This window comes from Eumetopias jubatus, unplaced genomic scaffold, assembly GCF_037043125.1.
Source record: "Eumetopias jubatus isolate StellerSeaLion01/CBP00866 unplaced genomic scaffold, mEumJub1_p1.0 scaffold_16, whole genome shotgun sequence".
NCBI lineage: Eukaryota > Metazoa > Chordata > Mammalia > Carnivora > Otariidae > Eumetopias > Eumetopias jubatus.
The window spans coordinates 62,886,222-62,905,700 of record NW_028274822.1 but is presented as its reverse complement, the minus strand read 5'-3'; the positions used below and the strand labels follow the sequence as shown (position 1 = coordinate 62,905,700).

The 19,479-nt window shown below is 36.6% G+C and overlaps 1 protein-coding gene across 4 annotated transcripts in view; it reads right to left on the bottom strand.

Annotated features, from left to right (window-relative positions):
• The window catches only part of LOC114198079 (nucleoporin SEH1), a 175,495-nt gene that overhangs the window by 86,862 nt on the left and 69,154 nt on the right, over positions 1-19,479 (bottom strand). For all 4 annotated transcript variants that reach the window (XM_088019612.1, XM_028089353.2, XM_028089356.2 and 1 more), the window contains 5 exons: positions 17,355-17,500; positions 16,094-16,232; positions 15,161-15,294; positions 1,972-2,332; positions 1,426-1,569 (listed from right to left, as the gene is read on the bottom strand). In XM_088019612.1, the coding sequence (XP_087875738.1) occupies positions 1,426-1,569; positions 1,972-2,332; positions 15,161-15,294; positions 16,094-16,232; positions 17,355-17,500 (924 nt within the window). The remainder of the gene's footprint in view (positions 1-1,425; positions 1,570-1,971; positions 2,333-15,160; positions 15,295-16,093; positions 16,233-17,354; positions 17,501-19,479) is intronic.

Genomic DNA, 19,479 nt, shown 5'->3' with positions numbered 1-19,479 from the left:
GCTTCACCTCTTCACCTTTTATTACTCCCCTCTTCCCATATCTTGTCATAAATGCTAGCTACATTGGACTATTTACCATTCTCAAAACACACCCAGACTTCCTCATTTCATTCTCTTTCATTGGGTTTCCTATCCATTTGGAATTTCTCATGCCCTCAAACATTTACCTGTTGAAACTCTTACCTCAAAAGCTACCTCCTATGTGAAATCCTTGTCACCCACTCATGCAAGTTATTTTTCCTCTAAACTCCAAAACCATTTGGTTTATGTCTCTTATAATGCTGATGGTTGTTTTACTCTTGTCTTATCCCCCTTAGCTGATGGACAATTTCTTAGAGGCTGGAAAAATACCTTATTTGTCTCTACCTTCCGCATCATTGGATGTTTAGGAGGAGCTTAGTACAAACAGTAGTTAGAGTAACATCTTACTGTGGCATGTTCTGAGCCTACCAAAAATAAGACTAGGCTTGACAGGACGCTGAATGCCTTTCCTCATTGCAGGTTTAGAGGTGTCCAGCGCTGGAGGCCTCAGTGGCACATCATCTCCATAGACTAAGGCTCAAAATGTAATTTGTTCTGCAGACTGAAACCGGTTTTTCCCTTCACTGTCAGAGATTGTGCTAATCAACAAACCTAGCTGATATTCCTAATGCTCTCATCCTTTGAAATTTATCTTTTCTGTCACTTTTCTCCCATCGTTTCCACATTTCTTAGGTTTTACTCCAAAACGGCCTGGATTTTGTAACTGCTCATTTATCATAATATTTCTTTTGTTCAGGACAGAATTTTAAAAGTGAGAATGTACAGCCTGAGGTCCCTTTTAACTCTGCAATATGAAGGTTCTAAACTGATGTAAAAGAATGATAGTCTGACTCACTGTCCTTAAGGAAAAGGCTCAGCTCATTCTGCAATGATTAGCACTAACTCAAGCCTTTGTTCCTATAAACACTACTGATAAGCTCAATATTACAGCTGACCCCTGAACAACATAGGTTTGAACTACACAGGTCCACTTAACACAGATTTATTTTTTTTTTATAAATACAGGATAGTGCTGTGAATGTATTCTCTCCCTTATGGGGTTTTTTTTTTTCCCTTATGATTTTCTTAACTTTTTCTTCTCTCTAGCTCACCCTACTATAAGAATACAGTATATAATACATGTAACATACAAAATAGGTGTTAATTGACTATGTTATCGCTTAAGGCTTCTGGTAAAGAGTAGGCTGTCAGTAGTTAAGATTTTGGGGAGTCAAAAGTTATACAAAGATTTTGAAATACGTAAGGAGTTGGTACACCTTAACCCCCACATTGTTCCAAGGTTCAAATGTATACTCCAAAAGTGATTCGATGTGGCTAATCAATATATACAGAGTAATCTCAGAACACCATCAAAAACAATGAAGTGGTTATCAATACACTTACAACCAGATCTGAAGTCTTCATTCATCTCATCAGTTAGAGACATATTTAAATTTTGTTCTTTATTAAAAGATGTATAATACGCAAGGTCAGTGACCCATCTGCCCTCTTCATTTTGATAGACAACACTTTGTGGTAGATCTGTTTCTAAAAAATTCCAAAAATATCCAATGACATATGAAACAAAATGATATGCTTAATAATTTTACTTAGTTGACTTATCTTAGATATCAACAGTACTAAAATCTGCCCAAAACTAGTTAGAAAAAAGAAAATCCATTCCCACAAAATGAAAGTTCTCTAATGGTGGATAAGCCAGCCTTAACCCAATAAAAATCTGTAATGGAGAACTAGGGGCAAAAGGAAAAGAAAAACTAAGAGTAGTACATTTCCACTAGATCTGTGAATAAAGATACAATTTCTAATCCATAAAACACAATATTTTAATGCAAAAGATAAGGCAAGTTCCACTTGAAAATATATTCCATTCAAAATGTATAAATGTTTTATACATTTCTTTACTTTTATTTTTTAAAAAAACCTACTTACCCTCTTTACTCTTTTTAATGGACTTGTAATATTCACATGTTCGCCTTTCACTAGTTGGTGACCGAAGACTATCAGTGGAATTAATTTCACTGTCACTAATAGGCTTCAAAGATGCTATGTCCACATATTTTTGAATGGACACTTTAGGCGTTTCAGTGTCTAAACATCTATCCATGGGCAAAACTCTTTCTGCACCAGATGCCAAATGCTTATTTTGATGAAGAGACCCGGCCTCCAGTTTCAAAGGGTCCATTAAGTCAAAATCACCTTTACTGGCATTTGTGTCATGAAAATAAACAGGGTTAAGTTTCACATTAGTAGCCTGGATAGTCTTCACAGGAACTTCTTCTCTTGTGCTTTCCTTTAAAAATGCATAACAGAGCAGCCATAAGTTTTGTTTTTCGTAACTTATTCTGAAACTTTATGGGAAAAAATGATGTAGTAGACATAAATGATTATTATATAAAGCATCCGACTATATTCACTCTACTCTTTTAGACTATATATGAACCAATTTTAAGCAATATACCAAAACCAAAATTCATAATGTGGTCATTGCAAACATTTATCAACAGATTCAGATATCAAAAGTGGGTCCAACATGTTCATTTTATTACAGGATGTAAGAAATGTCAGTTTAACTTTTGTAATTACCACTAAAACTCTCTACAAGGATGGCAAGTCCGTTAATGTAACCTAACTCATAAAATTAGTATGACTAACATCCCTTGAAAACAGATATATTAATACTTTTTAGAATTGATCCCATTTACTATTACACCAAAAAACCATAAGATACCTAGGAATAAACCTAACCAAAGAGGTAAAAGTAAAAGATCTGTACTCTGAAAACTATAGAACACTTATGAAATAAATTGAAGAGGACACAAAGAAATGGAAAAGCATTCCATGCTCATGAGCTGGAAGAACAAACATGTTAAGATGTCTATACTACCCAATGCAATCTATATACTTAATGCAATCCCTATCAAAAGATCACCAGCATTTTTCACAGAGCTAGAACAAATGATCCTAAAATTTATATGGAACCACAAAAGACCCCAAGTAGCCAAAGCAATCCTGAAAAAGAAAAGCAAATCTGGAGGCATCACAATTCCAGACTTCAAGCTATATTACAAAGCTGTAGTCATCAAAACAGTATGGTCCTAGCACAAAAAAAGACGCATAGATCAATGGAACAGAACAGAAAAGCCAGAAATGGACCCACAACTATATGGTTAACTAATCTTCAACAAAGCAGGAAAGAATATCCAATGGAAAAAAAGACAGTCTCTTCAACAAATGGTGTTGGGAAAACTGGAGAGCAACACGCAAAAGAATGAAACTGGACCACTTTCTTACACCACACATAAAAATAAATTCAAGATGGATGAAAGACCTAAATGTGAAAAAGGAAACCATCAAACTCCTAGAGGAGAACATAAGCAGCGACATCGCCGACCTCAGCCGTAGCAAATTCTCACTAGACATGTCTCCTGAGGCAAAGGAAACAAAAGCAAAAATGAACTACTGGGACTTCATCGAGATAGAAAGCTTCTGCACAGCAAAGGAAACAGTCAACAAAACTAAAGGGCAGCCTACAGAATGGGAGAAGATATTTGCAAACGACATACCTAATAAAGGGCTATTATCCAAAATCTATAAAGAACTTACCAACTCAACACCCAAAAACCAAATAATGGGCAGAAGACATGAATAGACATTTTTCCAAAGAAGCCATCCAGATGGCTAACAGACAAATGAAAAGATACTCAACATTACTCATCATCAGGGAAATACAAATAAAAACCAAGACGAGATACCACCTCACACCTGTCAGAATGGCTCAAATTAACAACATAGGAGACAACAGATGTTGGCAAGGATGCGGAGAAAGGGGAACCCTCCTACACTGTTGATGGGAATGCAAACTGGTGCAGCCACTCTGGAAAACAGTATGGAGGTTCCTCAAAAAGTTAAAATAGTGGGGCGCTTGAGTGGCTCAGTCAGTTAAGCCCCACTCTTGATTCTGGCTCAGGTCACAATCTCACGGTTGTGGGATTAAGCCCCTTATCAGGCTCCATGCTCAGCATGAAGTCTGCTTGAGATTCTCTCTTACCCTCTGCCTCTGCCCCCTCCCCCCCCGCTCACCCTCTCTCTCAAAATAAATAAAATCTTTGAAAAAAAATGTTAAAAATAGAACTACCCTACAACCCAGCAATTGCACTACTAGGTATTTACCCAAAGGACACAAAAATACAGATTCAAAGGGGTACATGCACCCAATATTTATAGCAGCATTATCAACAATAGCCAAACTATGGAAAGAGCTCAAGTGTCCATCTACATGGATAAATGGATAAAGAAGATGTGGTACATATATATATTATTTATATACACACACACATACACACTGGAATAATAAATACTCAGCCATCAAAAAGAATGAAATCTTGCCATTTGCAATGACATGGATGAAGCTAGAGTATTATTATGCTAAGTAAAATAAGTCAGAGAAAGACAAATACCATATGATTTCACCCATATGCGGAATTTAGGAAACAAAACAGATGAACATATGAGAATAGGGAAAGAGAGAGAGAGAAGCAAACCATAAGAGCTTTTTTTTTTTTTTAAAGATTTTATTTACTTATTTGACAGAGAGAGACATACAGTGAGAGAGGGAACCCAAGCAGGGGGAGTGGGAGAGGGAGAAAGCAGGCTTCCCTCTGAACAGGGAGCCTGATGCGGGGCTAGATCCCAGGACCCTGGGATCATGACCTGAACCAAAGGCAGACACTTAACCGACTGAGCCACCCAGGCGCCCCCCATAAAAGCCTCGTAACGATAGAGTAAAAACAGGGTTGCTGCAGGGAGGTGGGTTGGGGATGGGCTAAATGGGTGATGGGCATTAAGGAGGGCACTTGTTATGATGAGCGCTGGGTGTTATATGTAAGTGATGAATCACTGCATTCTACTCCTGAAACCAATATTGCACTATATGTTAGCTAGCTAGAATTTAAATACAAATTTGAAGAAAAAAAAAAAAAACCAAAATACCTTTTAACAGGAGTAAAACAGCATATACTACAGATGCCCATGAGCTGTTCAACAACAACAGCATCAGACATGGCAAATTAAGCCAGCATCTCAAAACCAAGCTCTCCAACATACTTTCCCAATTGGCATTTCTTATTCTTTCCTAGAATAACAACTGCTGAAAAAGTGCCCAAGAGCCTAGAAAACTCTTTTCAGACATTCAGCTACCATCATAATTTCAAGTGCCAATAAAGCGTTTAAGAGTAGTTTTTCTGTTATGAGATGTATGATGACAAAAACAGCCTTACAGGCAAAGTTCTTTAAAGTTAAAATACTAAAAGCAGGTAGTTCTACATAAAAGAAAAGATGCTGACTTTGGGGGAAAAAAAAAAAAGTCATAGGTTTAAATCCTAGTGTCAGCACTTATTTTTTTTTAAAGATTTTATTTATTTGAGAGAGAGAATGAGACAGAGAGAGAGAGAGAGATCATGAGAGGGGGGAGGGTCAGAGGGAGAAGCAGACTCCCCGCTGAGCAGGGAGCCCGATGCGGGACTCGATCCCAGGACTCCAGGATCATGACCTGAGCTGAAGGCAGTTGCTTAACCAACTGAGCCACCCAGGTGCCCCCTAGTGTCAGCCCTTATTAACTGAGTGATCTGCCAATAATGTTATACAAAAAATACTTACATCCTACCTTAGATCAAAATAAATCCCAGGTGGCTTAAACATTTAAATGCAAAGTGCTAGGAGAAAATACCAATGAATAGTTTTATACTCTTTAGTAGATAACATCTATGTATTAACACTCTCGTGGGTTAAAAATTTCCCAGTCGCAATCCCAGGTCCTGTAAATTGTGACCTTATTTGGAAACAGGGTCTTTGCAAGTGTAAGTAAGTTAAGGATCATGAAATAAAATCATCCTGGATTTTGAAATGGGCCTTTAACCCAATGAGCAATGTCCTTATAAGAGAAAAAAGATTTAGCAGGACACAGAGACACTGAGAAAAAAGGCCATGTGAAGATGGAGGCAAATATTCAAATGATACTGCCACAAGCTAAGGACAACCAAGAGCTACCAGATGCTGGAAGAGGCAAGAAAGGAGCCTTTGGAGGGAGCTTAGCCCTTCCAATACCTTGAATTTACAACTTTTGGCTTCTAGAGCTGTGAGAATAAATTTCTATTGTTGAAGGCTACCTAATGTTGGTAATTTGTTCCTGCAGCCCTAGGAAACAAATACAAACATTAAAGCCTAAAATGCATAAGGACCGGGAGAGGGAAGGCCATCTGAAGACACAGGGAGAAAAAGGCCATCTATAAGGCAAAGAGAGAAGTACAAGGAGAAACCAACGCTGCTGAAACCTCAATCTCTGACTTTTCTAGAAGTGTAAGAAAGTAAATTTCTACTCTTTGAGCCAAATAAGTAAATAAATAAGTGAAATGTGTAAGAATCAAAATATCTCTTTAACAGAGAAAGCTTATAAAAACAATAGTTAAAATATGAATATTCCAACAGAAAAAAAGATAAGGAAACAAGGTAATGCAATTTAAAAACAGATAACTATTTTTCATATAGAATACTAGCAAAGATTAAAAAGAACCAGAGTGAAACAGAGATTTAAAAAAAAAAACAATAGATAAGATCAATGAAACTAAGAGTTGGTTCTCTGAAAAGATAAAACTGACAAACCTTTAGAGAGGCTTATCAAGATAGAGACAGAACTCAAATAAATAATATTAGAAACAAAAGAAGAAAAGACAACCAACACCACAGAAGTACAAAGGACTGTAAGAGAATACTATGAAAAATTATAACCCAATAAACTGGACAACCTGGAAGAAATGAATTAATTTCTAGAAACATACAATCTTCCAAGACTGAATCAGGAAGAAATAGAAAATCTAAACAGACTGGTTACTACTAACAAATTAATCAGTAATCAAAAAACTACCAACAAACAAAAATCCTAGACCAGATGGCTTCGCTGGTGATTTCTACCAAACATGTAAACAAGAGTTAACACCTATTCTTCCTAAACTGTTTCAAAAGCAGAAGTAATGCTTCCAAATTCATTCCACAAGACCAATATCAACCTGACACCAAAATTATAGACCATATCCCTGATAAACACAGATACAAAAATCCCCTAAAATATTAGCAAAGCAAATTCAACAACCCATTAAAAGGATCATTTACTATGATCAGGTGGTATTTATTCCAGGTATGCAAGGATGGTTCAATATTCATACAACAATCAACATAATTACCAAAATGTGAAGGCTAAAAATCATATGATCATTTCAACAGATACAGAAAAAATATTTGACATAATTCAATATCCATTTACGATAAAAACTCCAAAAGTGGGTTTAGAGGGAACACCTCAATATAATAAAGGCCATGTATGACAAACCCCAAAGCAAATCATATTCAATGGTGAAAAGCTGAAAGTTTTTCCTCTAAGATCAGGAAAAGACAAGGATGTCCACTCTCACCACTTTTATTCAACATAGTATTGGAAGTCCTAGCCCAGCAATCAGACAAGAAATCAAATAAAAGGCATCCAAATTGAAAAAAGAAACAAAACTGTCACTATTTGCACACGACATAATACCACAGATAAAAAACCCTAAGATCCCACCAAAAAACTGAGTAAAGTTGTAGGATATAAAATTAATATACAGAAATCTGTTGTGTTTCTGTACACTAATAATGAAGTAGCAAAAAGAGAAATTTTTTAAATCCTATTTACAATATCAAAAAGAATAAAATACCTAGGAATAAATTTAACCAAGGAGGTAAAAGATCTATACTTTGAAAACTGTAAGACACCAATGAAAGAAACTGAAGACGACCCAAATAAATGGAAAGATAAAACCATGTTCATGGATTGGGAAAATACTGCTAAAATTTCCATACTACCCGAAGCAATCCACAGATTTAATGCAAGACCCATTAAAATATCAATAATATTTTTCACAGAACTAGAACAAATAATCCTAAAATCTGTTTGGAACCACAAAAGACTCCAAATAGCCAAAGCAATCTTGAGAAAGAAGAACAAAAAGCAATAGTAATCAAAACAGTTATGGGTGCCTGGCCGTCTCAATAGGTGAAGCACGCAACTCTTGATCTTGGGGTTGTGAATTCAAACCCCACATTAGGTGTCGAGAATACTTAAAAAAAAATCATAAAAAAAAAAACCAGTTATGGTACTGGCACAAAAGTAGACACAGAGATCAATGGAACAGAATAGAAAGTCAAGAAATAACCCACATTTACATGGTCAATTAATCTATGACAAAAGAGGCAAGAATATACAACAGGGAAAAACAATCTCTTCAAAAAACAGTGCCGGAAAAACTAGACAGCTACATGCAAAAGAATGAAACTGGACCACTTTCTTTCACCATATACAAAAATAAACTCAAAATGAATTAAAGTCCTAAATATAAGTCCTGAAACCGTAAGACTCCTAGAAGAAAACATAAGCCATAATCTCTTAGACTTCAGCCTTAGTCTCCTCAAAGGAAACAAAAACAAAGGTAAACAATGGGGACTACATGACCCTAAATTGCTTTTGCACAGTGAAGGAAACCATCAACAAAATGAAAAAGGAATCTACTGAATAAGTGAAGGTATAAATAAGCCATATATCCAATAAGGGGTTAATATCCAAAATATATAAAGAACTCATAAAACTCAACAGTAAAAAAAATCTCAAACAATCCAATTAAAAAACGGGAAGAAGGGCGCCTGGGTGGCTCAGTTGGTTGAGTGACTGCCTCTAGCTCAGGTCATGATCCTGGAGTCCCGGGATCGAGTCCCACATCGGGCTCCCTGCTCGGCAGGGAGTCTGCTTCTCCCTCTGACCCTCTTCCCTCTCGTGCTCTCTATCTCTCATTCTCTCTCTCTCAAATAAATAAAATCTTTAAAAAAATAAAAATAAAAATAAAAAACGGGAAGAAGACATGAACAGACATTTCTCCAAAGAAGACCTACAGATGGCCAACAGACACAGGAAAAGATGTTCAACATCAATCATCATCAGGGAAATGCAAATCAAAACCACAATGAGACATCACCTCATACCCGTCAGAATGGCTAAAATAAAAAACACAAGAAACAAGTGTTGGTGAGGATGTGGAAGAAAGGGAATGTCTGTGCACTGTTGGATGGGAATGTAAATTGGTGCAGGCCCTATGGGAAATAATATGAAAGTTCCTCAAAAAATCAAAAACAGGGGTGCCTGGGTGGCTCAGTCAGTTAAGCGTCTGCCTTTGGCTCAGGTCATGATCCCAGGGTCCTGGGATCAAGCCCCACGTCAGGCTCTCCACTCAGTGGGAAACCTGCTTCTCGCTTAGCCTACAGCTCTGCCTGCCTGTGTGCTCTGTCAGATAAATAAATAAAATCTTTAAAAAAAAAAATCAAAAACAGAAAACCGTATGATCCAGTCATCCTACTGCTGGGTATTTATAGAAAAAAAAAAATGAAAATACTAATTCAAAAAGATATATGCACCCTCCAGGTTTATTGCAGCATTATTTACAATAGCCAAGATATGGAAGCAACTCAAGTGTCCATCGATAGATGAATGGATAATGAAGATGTGGTGTACACACACACACACACACACACACACACACACACACACACATATAATATTACTCAGCTGTAGAAAAGATTCTGCCATTTGTGACGATATAGAAGGACCTAGAGGGCACTGTGCTAAGTAAAATAAGTCAAAAAAAAAAACAAGTATGATTTCACTTCTTTGTGGAATCTAAAAAACAAAACAAATGAGCAAAACAGACACAGACTCAAGTACAGAGAACAAACTGGTAGTTGTCAGAGGGGAAGAGGGTAAAGGGATGATGGGTAAAACAGGTGAAGGGCCTTAAGAGGTACAGACTTCCAGTTGTAAAATAAGTCACAGGGATAAGAAGTACTATACAGGGACTACAGTCAATGATACCATAATAACTTTGTATGGTGACAGACGGTAACCACACTTATCAAGGTAAGCATATCATGACATATATAATTGCCAAACCACTATGTTGTACACGTGAAATCAATATAATCTTGTATGTCTATTATACTTCAATTTAAAAATGAAGAAAAAAAGAAATGTCAGAATGTTGGAAACTAGTGTCTTGAATAAAGAATGCAGCCAGGTGATAGTCTCCAGAAAACACTGCACTATCAGATGAAATGCATCTGAACCCTTTATGTGCTTGGCTGAGGAAGCAATGAGGCAAAGCTAGCATCTGTGGAATTATGACTGAAAGCCTCCCATGTCAGAATCCCGCCCAGGCTGAATGATAGGCAGCGACATGGGGCCTCAGCAACCATCCTGTCAAACGTACAAACATGCACTGTTGGTGGGAAACCCGGTACTAAACCAGGTTTGGTAGATGACCTACTTCTGATTTGGGGTTCCCTCCACAGCAGAGCCGCTCTCTTGCTGTGATCTAATAATAAATAATACAAAGACAAATGCAGCTGCTTTGACAGTTTTTAAACCTAAACACAAAATAGGTTTTTGTTTATATTTTGAGAATATAACTCTCCCAGGAAAACTTGAGTTAGGAAATGTGAGGAGAAAGGAAAAAGTAAAAGCAACCCAAAGTTCTCTTAGGAGGTGGGGTGTCAAAAGGAGATAAGGAAATTATTTGAAAGTCCCATCTTACTGGCATCTAAAAGAAACAAAGAGGCAATCAAAATGCCCTGGTGGGAACATGCTGATGTCATCTCAAATAATGGCTGAAAAATATGGCTGAGAATGATTTAAGGAAGAAAAAAAATGCCCTCCAAATAATGAAAAAACAGTATCCCTCACAGACTCTAACCATTGATTTTAAGATTTGCCATTATTGTATGTACCACTAAGACAGAGAACACTAAACTATGACATATCAGTAACTATAAGACACATATTGATTTCAGAAGTGTTAAAATATGAAAAATGTATATCTTATATTAATGAAAAAAATCAAAAAAATTCCAAATGCTTAAGGAGGAAAAACGGGAGGGAAGGAAGGGGAGAGCAGGGATAAACAGTACAATAAAAATTTTGAAAATGATAAAAACCATGTAAAGTAAATATCAAATGAAGGAAATATAAAAATAAAATCAAGAATATTAATCATTACACTAAGTATTAAAGGATTAACTAGTTAATCAAAAAACAGACTACCAAATTACATCAAAAAGTAAAACCTAGGGGTAGCTGGGTGGCTCAGTCTGAGTATCCAACTCGATTTCAGCACAGGTCAAGATCTCAGGGTCATGAGACTGAGCCCCACATCAGGCTCCACACTCAGCGTAGTCCGTTTGTCCCTCTCCCTCCCCCTCTGCTCCTCCCACACACCCCCAGCCCCTTGCCACCACTTGCACACACATGCACACAATCTCAAATAAATAAAATCTTAAAAAAAAAGTAAAACCTAGCTACATGCTATTTATTAGAAACCCTGTAAACAAATGATAAAGAAAAATGTAAATGGGATGGAAAAGAAGATAACAAGTATACACAAAATACAGAAAAAGCAAGGGTATCAATACTAACAGACAAAGAAGAATTTAAGGTTACAAGCACTGAATAGGATAAAAAAGAAGGGCAGTATTACTAATAATTAGTGAGGTTATAAATCTATAATCTTATATGCAGTACACATAGCAGAGAAGTACATAAAAAATCGGAGGTGCAAAAATAATTTGGTAAAAATTCAATTAAAATTGGACACTTTGACTTATCTTTTCTGGAATTGATACATCTAGTACAGAAAAATAAAAGTGATCATATGGGGAGCCTGGGTGGCTCAGTCAGTTAAGCGGTCAACTCTGTGGAGGGCAACCCCTATTTTTAGTATGCTTTGCTAGAGCCAGAGAAGCAGTAAGGATTTTGTCTCGAATTACCAGGTTCCTGTCTTCTGACTGCAGACCTGCAGGCACAGAGGCTGGTCACCAGTAATTCAACCCCCACCAGCTAAAATGATCTCCACCATATTGAAAGGAGTCGTACCTATTTCTTTAAATATTCAAAAACAACCATGTATAGAGAAAATTAAGAGAGCTGCTATACATGCCCAGGAAAAAAACACAGGCTCAGAAAGGACCTGTAAAACCTTAACTTTCACCCTATGCACATCCCTGCACAGACATACTCTATAAAAATAAAACAAAGAGCAAACCCTAGAGAAAAGGGAGAATGTAATTTCCAGAGTTATCACATAAGATTCAAATGTCCAGTATGCAACAAAAAATCACAAGGCATACAAAGAAACAAGAAAGCGTGATCCATTCAAAGGAAAAAAATAAATCAACAGTGAATGTACATGAGGAAACCTGTGTATCAGATTTACTAGACAAAGACTTTGAAAATAACTGTCTTAAAGATGCTCAAAAAGCTAAAGGAAGATATGGACAAGCAAGAAAATGATCAATGCACAATATGTGTTAACAATAAAGAGGTAAGTTTTAAAAAGAGCCAAACAGAAATTCTGGAACTGAAAGGTACAATAACTGAAGTGAAAAATTCACTAGAGGGGTTTGAAAACAGATGTACACAAGCAGGATAAAGATACAGCAAACTTGAAAATAGGACAATTGAAATTACAAAGCTTCAGAAAAATGAACAGAGTCTAAGGAACCTGTGGAATATCATCAACACATTGTGGACCAACACCACTTTCTGCAAAACACAGAAGAGAAAAAGGGAAAGAAATTACGGCTGTAATAAGCAATGCAAGCAATACAGGCTACAGTATTTCTAATAATACTAATGTATTTCTCTTATGATTTCCTTAATTTTTTCTTTAGCTTACTTTACTGTAAAAATATAGTATATGACATATACAACATACAAAATATTTATCACTCCTTATGTTATCAGTAAGGCTTCTAGTTAATAGTAGGCGATTAGTAGTTAAATTTTGGGAACTCAAAAGTAGTAGTTTCTATGCTGAGTTCCTTAGATGTCATTAAGGAAAATGGGCTGCTAATCTTGCCAAAAAGAGGACAGAAAATTGTCACCTCATGGTAACACAAACCATATGACCTTATGATATGGGAAAAAGAAGACATCTCATGGAATAATGTAACATACTTTATGGTTGACCCACAGGTAGGAATCTCCCCCCATCTAAGCAACAAAGCTTTAATGCAAGTGCTCATTCCACACTGGAACCTCAGCAGCCAAAGGCCACTCTCACCATCCCTCCACACTCAATGCCCTCCTTCAACCACAGCTGCAGGCTTCAGGACTTTACATTTATAGGGCCTGAATGCTCCTCTAGAACCTGGCCCTCTTATGATTAAATCCTGTTTTAGAAAATGGACTGGAAATGAATCATCAGAAACTATGGTTTTACTTAGAAAGACTTCAAAACTCCAAAAAACTTTTAGAACGTAACTCAGTCAGAACTTGGGGACTTCCTTCAATAAGTATGATGAGATTCAATAACCAGGATTCTGCCTTATTTTATAGTTATCCAAGTATTTCTTTTATTTTCCTACCATGTTTCACGAGGGAAGATTATCTTTGTATAACCTACAATACCAAGCACCGTACCTATCACCAAGATGTTACCAATGATTCTTTTTAAAATCACCTGACCAAGATGCCAAGGAATTTGTGAGATTCAACAATATTAAAACTATTGTTTTTTAATGACAAATAATTACTAATTAGAAAAATAATTATTATAACAGAATAAAGTCCTTAGCCTAAAATTAAATGGCCATGAATAGACAGATTTATAAAATTTATCAAATATCACATTTTAACAAAAATCAAGATTAATAGATGCTGTCTCCCTTTTCTCATTGGCTATCTCTAATCAGCTGAGAGCTGGACTATTAACTAGATATATTATAACTCCATGACTATACGTAATTATAACTCAGATGACTATACATATGACCAAGCATCCATAGTACTATCTTAGAAGGAAAAACCCATCAACTCTGAACACTTGTTCTGGTTACCTGAGGCAAGGGGCTCTGTACTCTATTCGTGCATAACTGGTTCTTTGGATGAGTAAGAAATTCTTGAAGCTGCTGACTAAGCAACTTTTGGATAAGTAAAATATTCCTATATATAAGAAAAGTACTATACTGTAGAATACAACCACTGTACTGAGAATTCAGAAAAATAAATGCAGTCTAGAGTTACTGAAAAGTAACCAAGGACTTCATGAAAGATTGGAAAGATGATCAAAATCTGGATTAGGGAAGAAAGGAAGAAAACAAAGTAGGAACAGGAATTTGTAGAAGAAACATACAAGAGAAAAACAGATTAATATGGGGCCAGATTATAAAGCATTTTAAGGATTATTAATTTGAAACACTGAGGCATAGAAAGTATTTTATGTATTATATACATTAAAAGCCATTGTAACAAAATTAACCTGTTGTTGACAAATATAACGGAATGGCACAATAAATCAGACATGAGGTAGTAAGCATCTTCAACTTGAGTAGTGGTAAAGGAAATAAAGAGGAAACCTAAGACACAGTCCTGAGAACACACTGAGAGAAATTAGGTTTTCTGAGCTTCATTGCCTTTAAAATGACAATCCCAACATCACTTACTGCCTTAATCAAAAAGGATTACTATGAAGATAAGTAACTGTCTCTGTATATACCAACACACACATTCCCTCTAAATTAAAAATCATCATACAACCCTGAGGCATACATTACTTTTAAAAAGGCGACAAAGAATTGGTAAGAGTCAGAAATGACTACCAAGTTTCAAGTGTAGGAGTAATGGGTTACTATTAACAAACAGAAAACAACGAATGGAAAACAAACACGCTTGAGCAAGGTTAAAGATCAACAGTTTGCTTTTTTATTTAATGTTCTGTTACCAAGCTGAAGAATTTTTCAAATGAATGATCTAAATGCAAGTCAAAAATATTTAAATTTAAGAAAACGTATGTAATTATATTTTTAATATAATCTTAGTGATCTCAAAGATATATACCAACACACACATAAAACATTATCAGTAGGGAAACTTTTTAATATTTTTTCTATATTTTCCAGAAATCAGCAGTTGTTACTATGAAAAAAAAACTGGTATCATTCAAAAGGCTTTTTATCCTTTTCATAGAAAATTTGAAGAAAATGCATATAAACTTACTCTGCCATGATGTGGGACAATACCCTTCAAACTGTCTGCCCTTTCTTTCTCTTGTTCAATTCTCTGAGTACTAGAAGAACATGATAATACACCATCTATATGCCTTCTATTATCTCCAGTATCTACAAAATTGCCTGAAATACAAGAAAAAAAATTAAAAGAGCAATGTCAAAGTCTCAGTAATCTAATAACTACTTTTTTTTTTAAAGATTTTTTATTTATTGTATTTATTTGAAAGAGAGAGACAGAGATAGCGAGAGAGAGCACAGGCAGGGAGAAGAGGGAGAAGCAGGCTCCCCGCTAAGCAGGGAGCCCGATGTGGGACTTGATCCCAGGACCTTGGGATCATGACCTGAGCCAAAGGCAGATGCTAAACCGAATGAGCCACCCAGGCGCCCCAAAACTGCTTCTTGCTATTCAAATTATTTTATGTAAACGTAGTTAATTAACAATCATATGACAAATACAGCAATTTGCATACAAGAAAAAGTAACCATCAGTAAGAGACAACAGGAAATGTGACAAACTGCGACCACACAAAGAATTCATTTTTAATTTTCAAATGTCTGAATAAAACACACTCATTTGTAATAAGAAATGCAAGCAATACCCACCACAGTATTTCTAATAATACTAATGTATTCTTTTGAAAACTTTTAGATTGTTTAAAAATTTGAAAGAATTCAACAGTTAACACAGGTTACATTATACCAAAGAAATGAATCTTTGGAAAAAAGGCAAAGTCATATAGAATTTAAGAACAATGGTATTAAGAGGGCAAGTGTTGTGATGAGCACTGGGTGTTACACGCAACTAATGAATCACTGAACACTACATCAAAAACTAGTAATGTACTGTATGGTAGTTAACATAATAAAAAATAAAATAAAATCTTAAAAAAAAAAAACAATGGAGTCATATTTCAACACTTACTGGTCCCAGGCAGACAAACAACATGGCCTACTTCAGACTCTTTGTGGGTTGTTTCAGAATTTCCTGAAGAGTGTGAGCCATGGGAAATCAAAGAGCTGTTATTTTCTGATTGAGATTTATAGCTATCATTTTCATTTGCCTGTTGAAAAAATATCTTAGCTGTATTAATTTTTTTAAATTAAAACCAAATATTTTTAGGGGAAAAACATGAGAAGCAGAGAATGACTTCTTGACAGAAGGATGCCAGGTAATTAATGTAGAAGGAATTGGAAACATCACCATTATAATCACCAGAGGAATAGTTGTTTCTAGGAGGCCTCAGCAATGATACTAAATTCAGTTTGTGAAAGGTTCTTGGGGAATAAGAAGTTAACATGGCCTCAATGCATCATTCCCCAGATTACTTATTGATAACAAAGGAGAAAAGAAAGGCACCTACACTAGGAGACATCTAGCCAACAACACATTAACCAAGATTATCAAACACAACATCACCAATAGTGGGACTAACAGACTTCTACATCTCCTGATGTGATACAAGAAGCATATATCATACTTATGTTCAATCTTAACCTGTTCATGATATACATGCTTACTTTGAATTCTTGCCAAAATCTTTGATCAGGAGGGGAAAAAAGCAATCAGATATAACCAGCTTATGGGTCATTTTACAAAAACTTTAATGACATGGAAGAACTACTCCAAAGTGAAATACTAAAGAGATAGGACAACCAGAAGCAACTGTAATCCTTGATTAAATCCTAGATCAAAAACAATGAAAGTGAAGGACATTTTGGAGACAACTGGATAAATGTGAATATGGACTGTATATTCATTTACATTACTGTATCAAAGTTAGATAACAGAAGTGAGATTATGCAGGAAAATATCTTTATTTGCAGGAAAAAATGTCAAAGTATTAGGGTGACATGTCAAAATATCTGCAAATTCCTCTTAAATGATACAGCAAAAAACTATTCATGGAAGAACAAAGAAAACATAAAGATGGCCAAATGTTAACAATTGGTTAATTTGGATGAGGGGCATACACATGTTCACTGTGATATTCTTCAATTTTTCTGCAGAGGAAGGAAAAGTAAGAAGCAGCAAGAAAGGATGGACAAGGTATTTCTCATCACTTTCTATCTGGAAAAACAGAGACCAAAAAAACCAAAAGCATATGTTTTATGGTAATATCTAATGAGACCAGTAATAGTTTTCTAAAGTCAAATTTCTGAAAAACCGTAAGATTGGAACATACCTGACATGGATCACTTGTGGGTAATTTAAAATCTTTTTCTGGATGTTCCTGTTCTAGGTCTTCATATATCATTCCTGGAATAGCCAGTTGCTCAAAGTAAGCCTCCAAATGTTCATCATAAAACTCTTCATCATCAATATCATCATCTACTGGTAAAATGGTAAGAAAAAGAAAAAGGAAACATTTTAAAGTACTGACTGAACGATAATATTTAATCAAAAGGGTTGATAAAGACTTCTGAGGAAGAAGGCAGAGTAGGAGGTCCCTAAGCTCACCTCATTATATGGATACAACTAGATAACACCCACGTAAGTGTGAATAACCCAGAAAAGGATCCAAAGACTGGCAGAGCAAACACTCCACAGCTAAATGTAGAGAAGAGGCCACATCAAAGAGGATAGGAAGGGCAGAGACACAGTCAGGAGCTAAATGAACCCATGGGATAGTCTTCAAAAGGGAGGGATTCCAAGGGTGCAGAGAGGGGAGAGAAACAGACCCTCACACCAGGCACCCTAGGCATGGGGAAGACAAACCCCCAAGACATTTGGCTTTGAAAAACACAGGAGTCAAATTTCACAAGTTCTTTCAGTCACTGGGGCATACCACCTGGAACTTTAAGAATCAGTGGGTTTGGCTCTGGCAGAGCCAAGAGGGCAAAAGGAAATGGAGTCCCTGCCTTTAAAAAGCACAACAAACAGCCCTGCAGAGATACAACATAGAAGCAACAGTCTGAAAACCACCTATGGTATGCAGATTTGTTGACTAATTTTGGTGCATATGCTGGAGAAGTAGGGATCTTTGGGAGACTTCAGGAACAAAGGAGCTGGTAGGCACTATTTCCCTTCCCTACTCCCCAGCCTAGATACACAAACACCTGCGGGGACCAGTGGAGCTAAGACACTCACTAGGTAACTTGCTAACAGTGCACCCTGCCCCACACTCTCCTGCAGCTACACCCCTTCCAATATGCTCTTGGCCAGAGCACATCCAAAGTAGTGCCACAAGCCTGGCAGTGTGCAAGCAGCCCTGACAAGGGCCAGCACCACTCCAAAATGACTTCTGCCCCAGGGAGAAAGAAAGATAACCACATACATATCAAGACTGTGGTCCCAGGAGAAGGCTGAAGACAGAGAACTAATCTGACTGCAGGCCCCACCCACCAATGAAAGCTTCCCAGGGGACAACACAGAGAAAGCACCTTGCAGTTTGGTGCTACCACAGCTCTGGAAACACCTGGTCTGAACTCATCTCAAGCCCAAGGCAGCCCCAGAGTGGCCCATTACAACACAGGGACCAAACCCTGCCCATAACAGACAAAAGAAACTCCAAGTGACTGCACTGAAGGCAAAAGCGGCTCAGCCACAATAGCAGGGCACACGCAACACACACAGGAGATACCCCTTAAGCACCAGGTTCTGGTAAACAGGGGAAACTGCACTGGGGGGCACTACAGGACCTTTTCTTCATAAGGCAGCCACTTTCAAGAGCAGGAGATGTAGCTGACTGTCGAACCATATAGAAACAGACACAGAGAGTTAGACAAAATAAAGACAGAGGAATATGTCCCAGATGAAAGAACAGGACAAAAATCAAAGCAATAGACCAAAGATAAGTAATATTCCTATAGAGAATTTAAAGTAATGGTCATAAAGATATGCACTGACTAGAGAAAAAAGTAGAGGACATCAATGAAACCCTTAAAAAGGAAATAGAAAACAAAAAAAAACATAAAAAAAGTTGAACCATTTCATAACTAAAATTAAAAATACATGGAATAGATGAACTAAATAGACTAGATAAAGCACAGGAATGGATTAGCAACCTGGAAGACAAAATAATGGAAGACATTCAAGCTGAACATTAAGAGAGAAACAATAATAATAAAAAAGTGAAAATAGACTTAGAGAACTCAGTGACACCATCAAATGTAATAATATTCACATTATAGGGATCCCAGAAGGAGAAAACAGAGAAAAGGGGGCAGAAAACTTATCTGAAGACACAACAGCTGAAAACATCCTGAATCTGGAGAAGGAAACAGAAATCCAGATCCTGAAGGCACAGAGAGCCCCCAACAAAAATCAACCCAAGAAGGTCCACACCAAGACACATAGCAATTAAAATG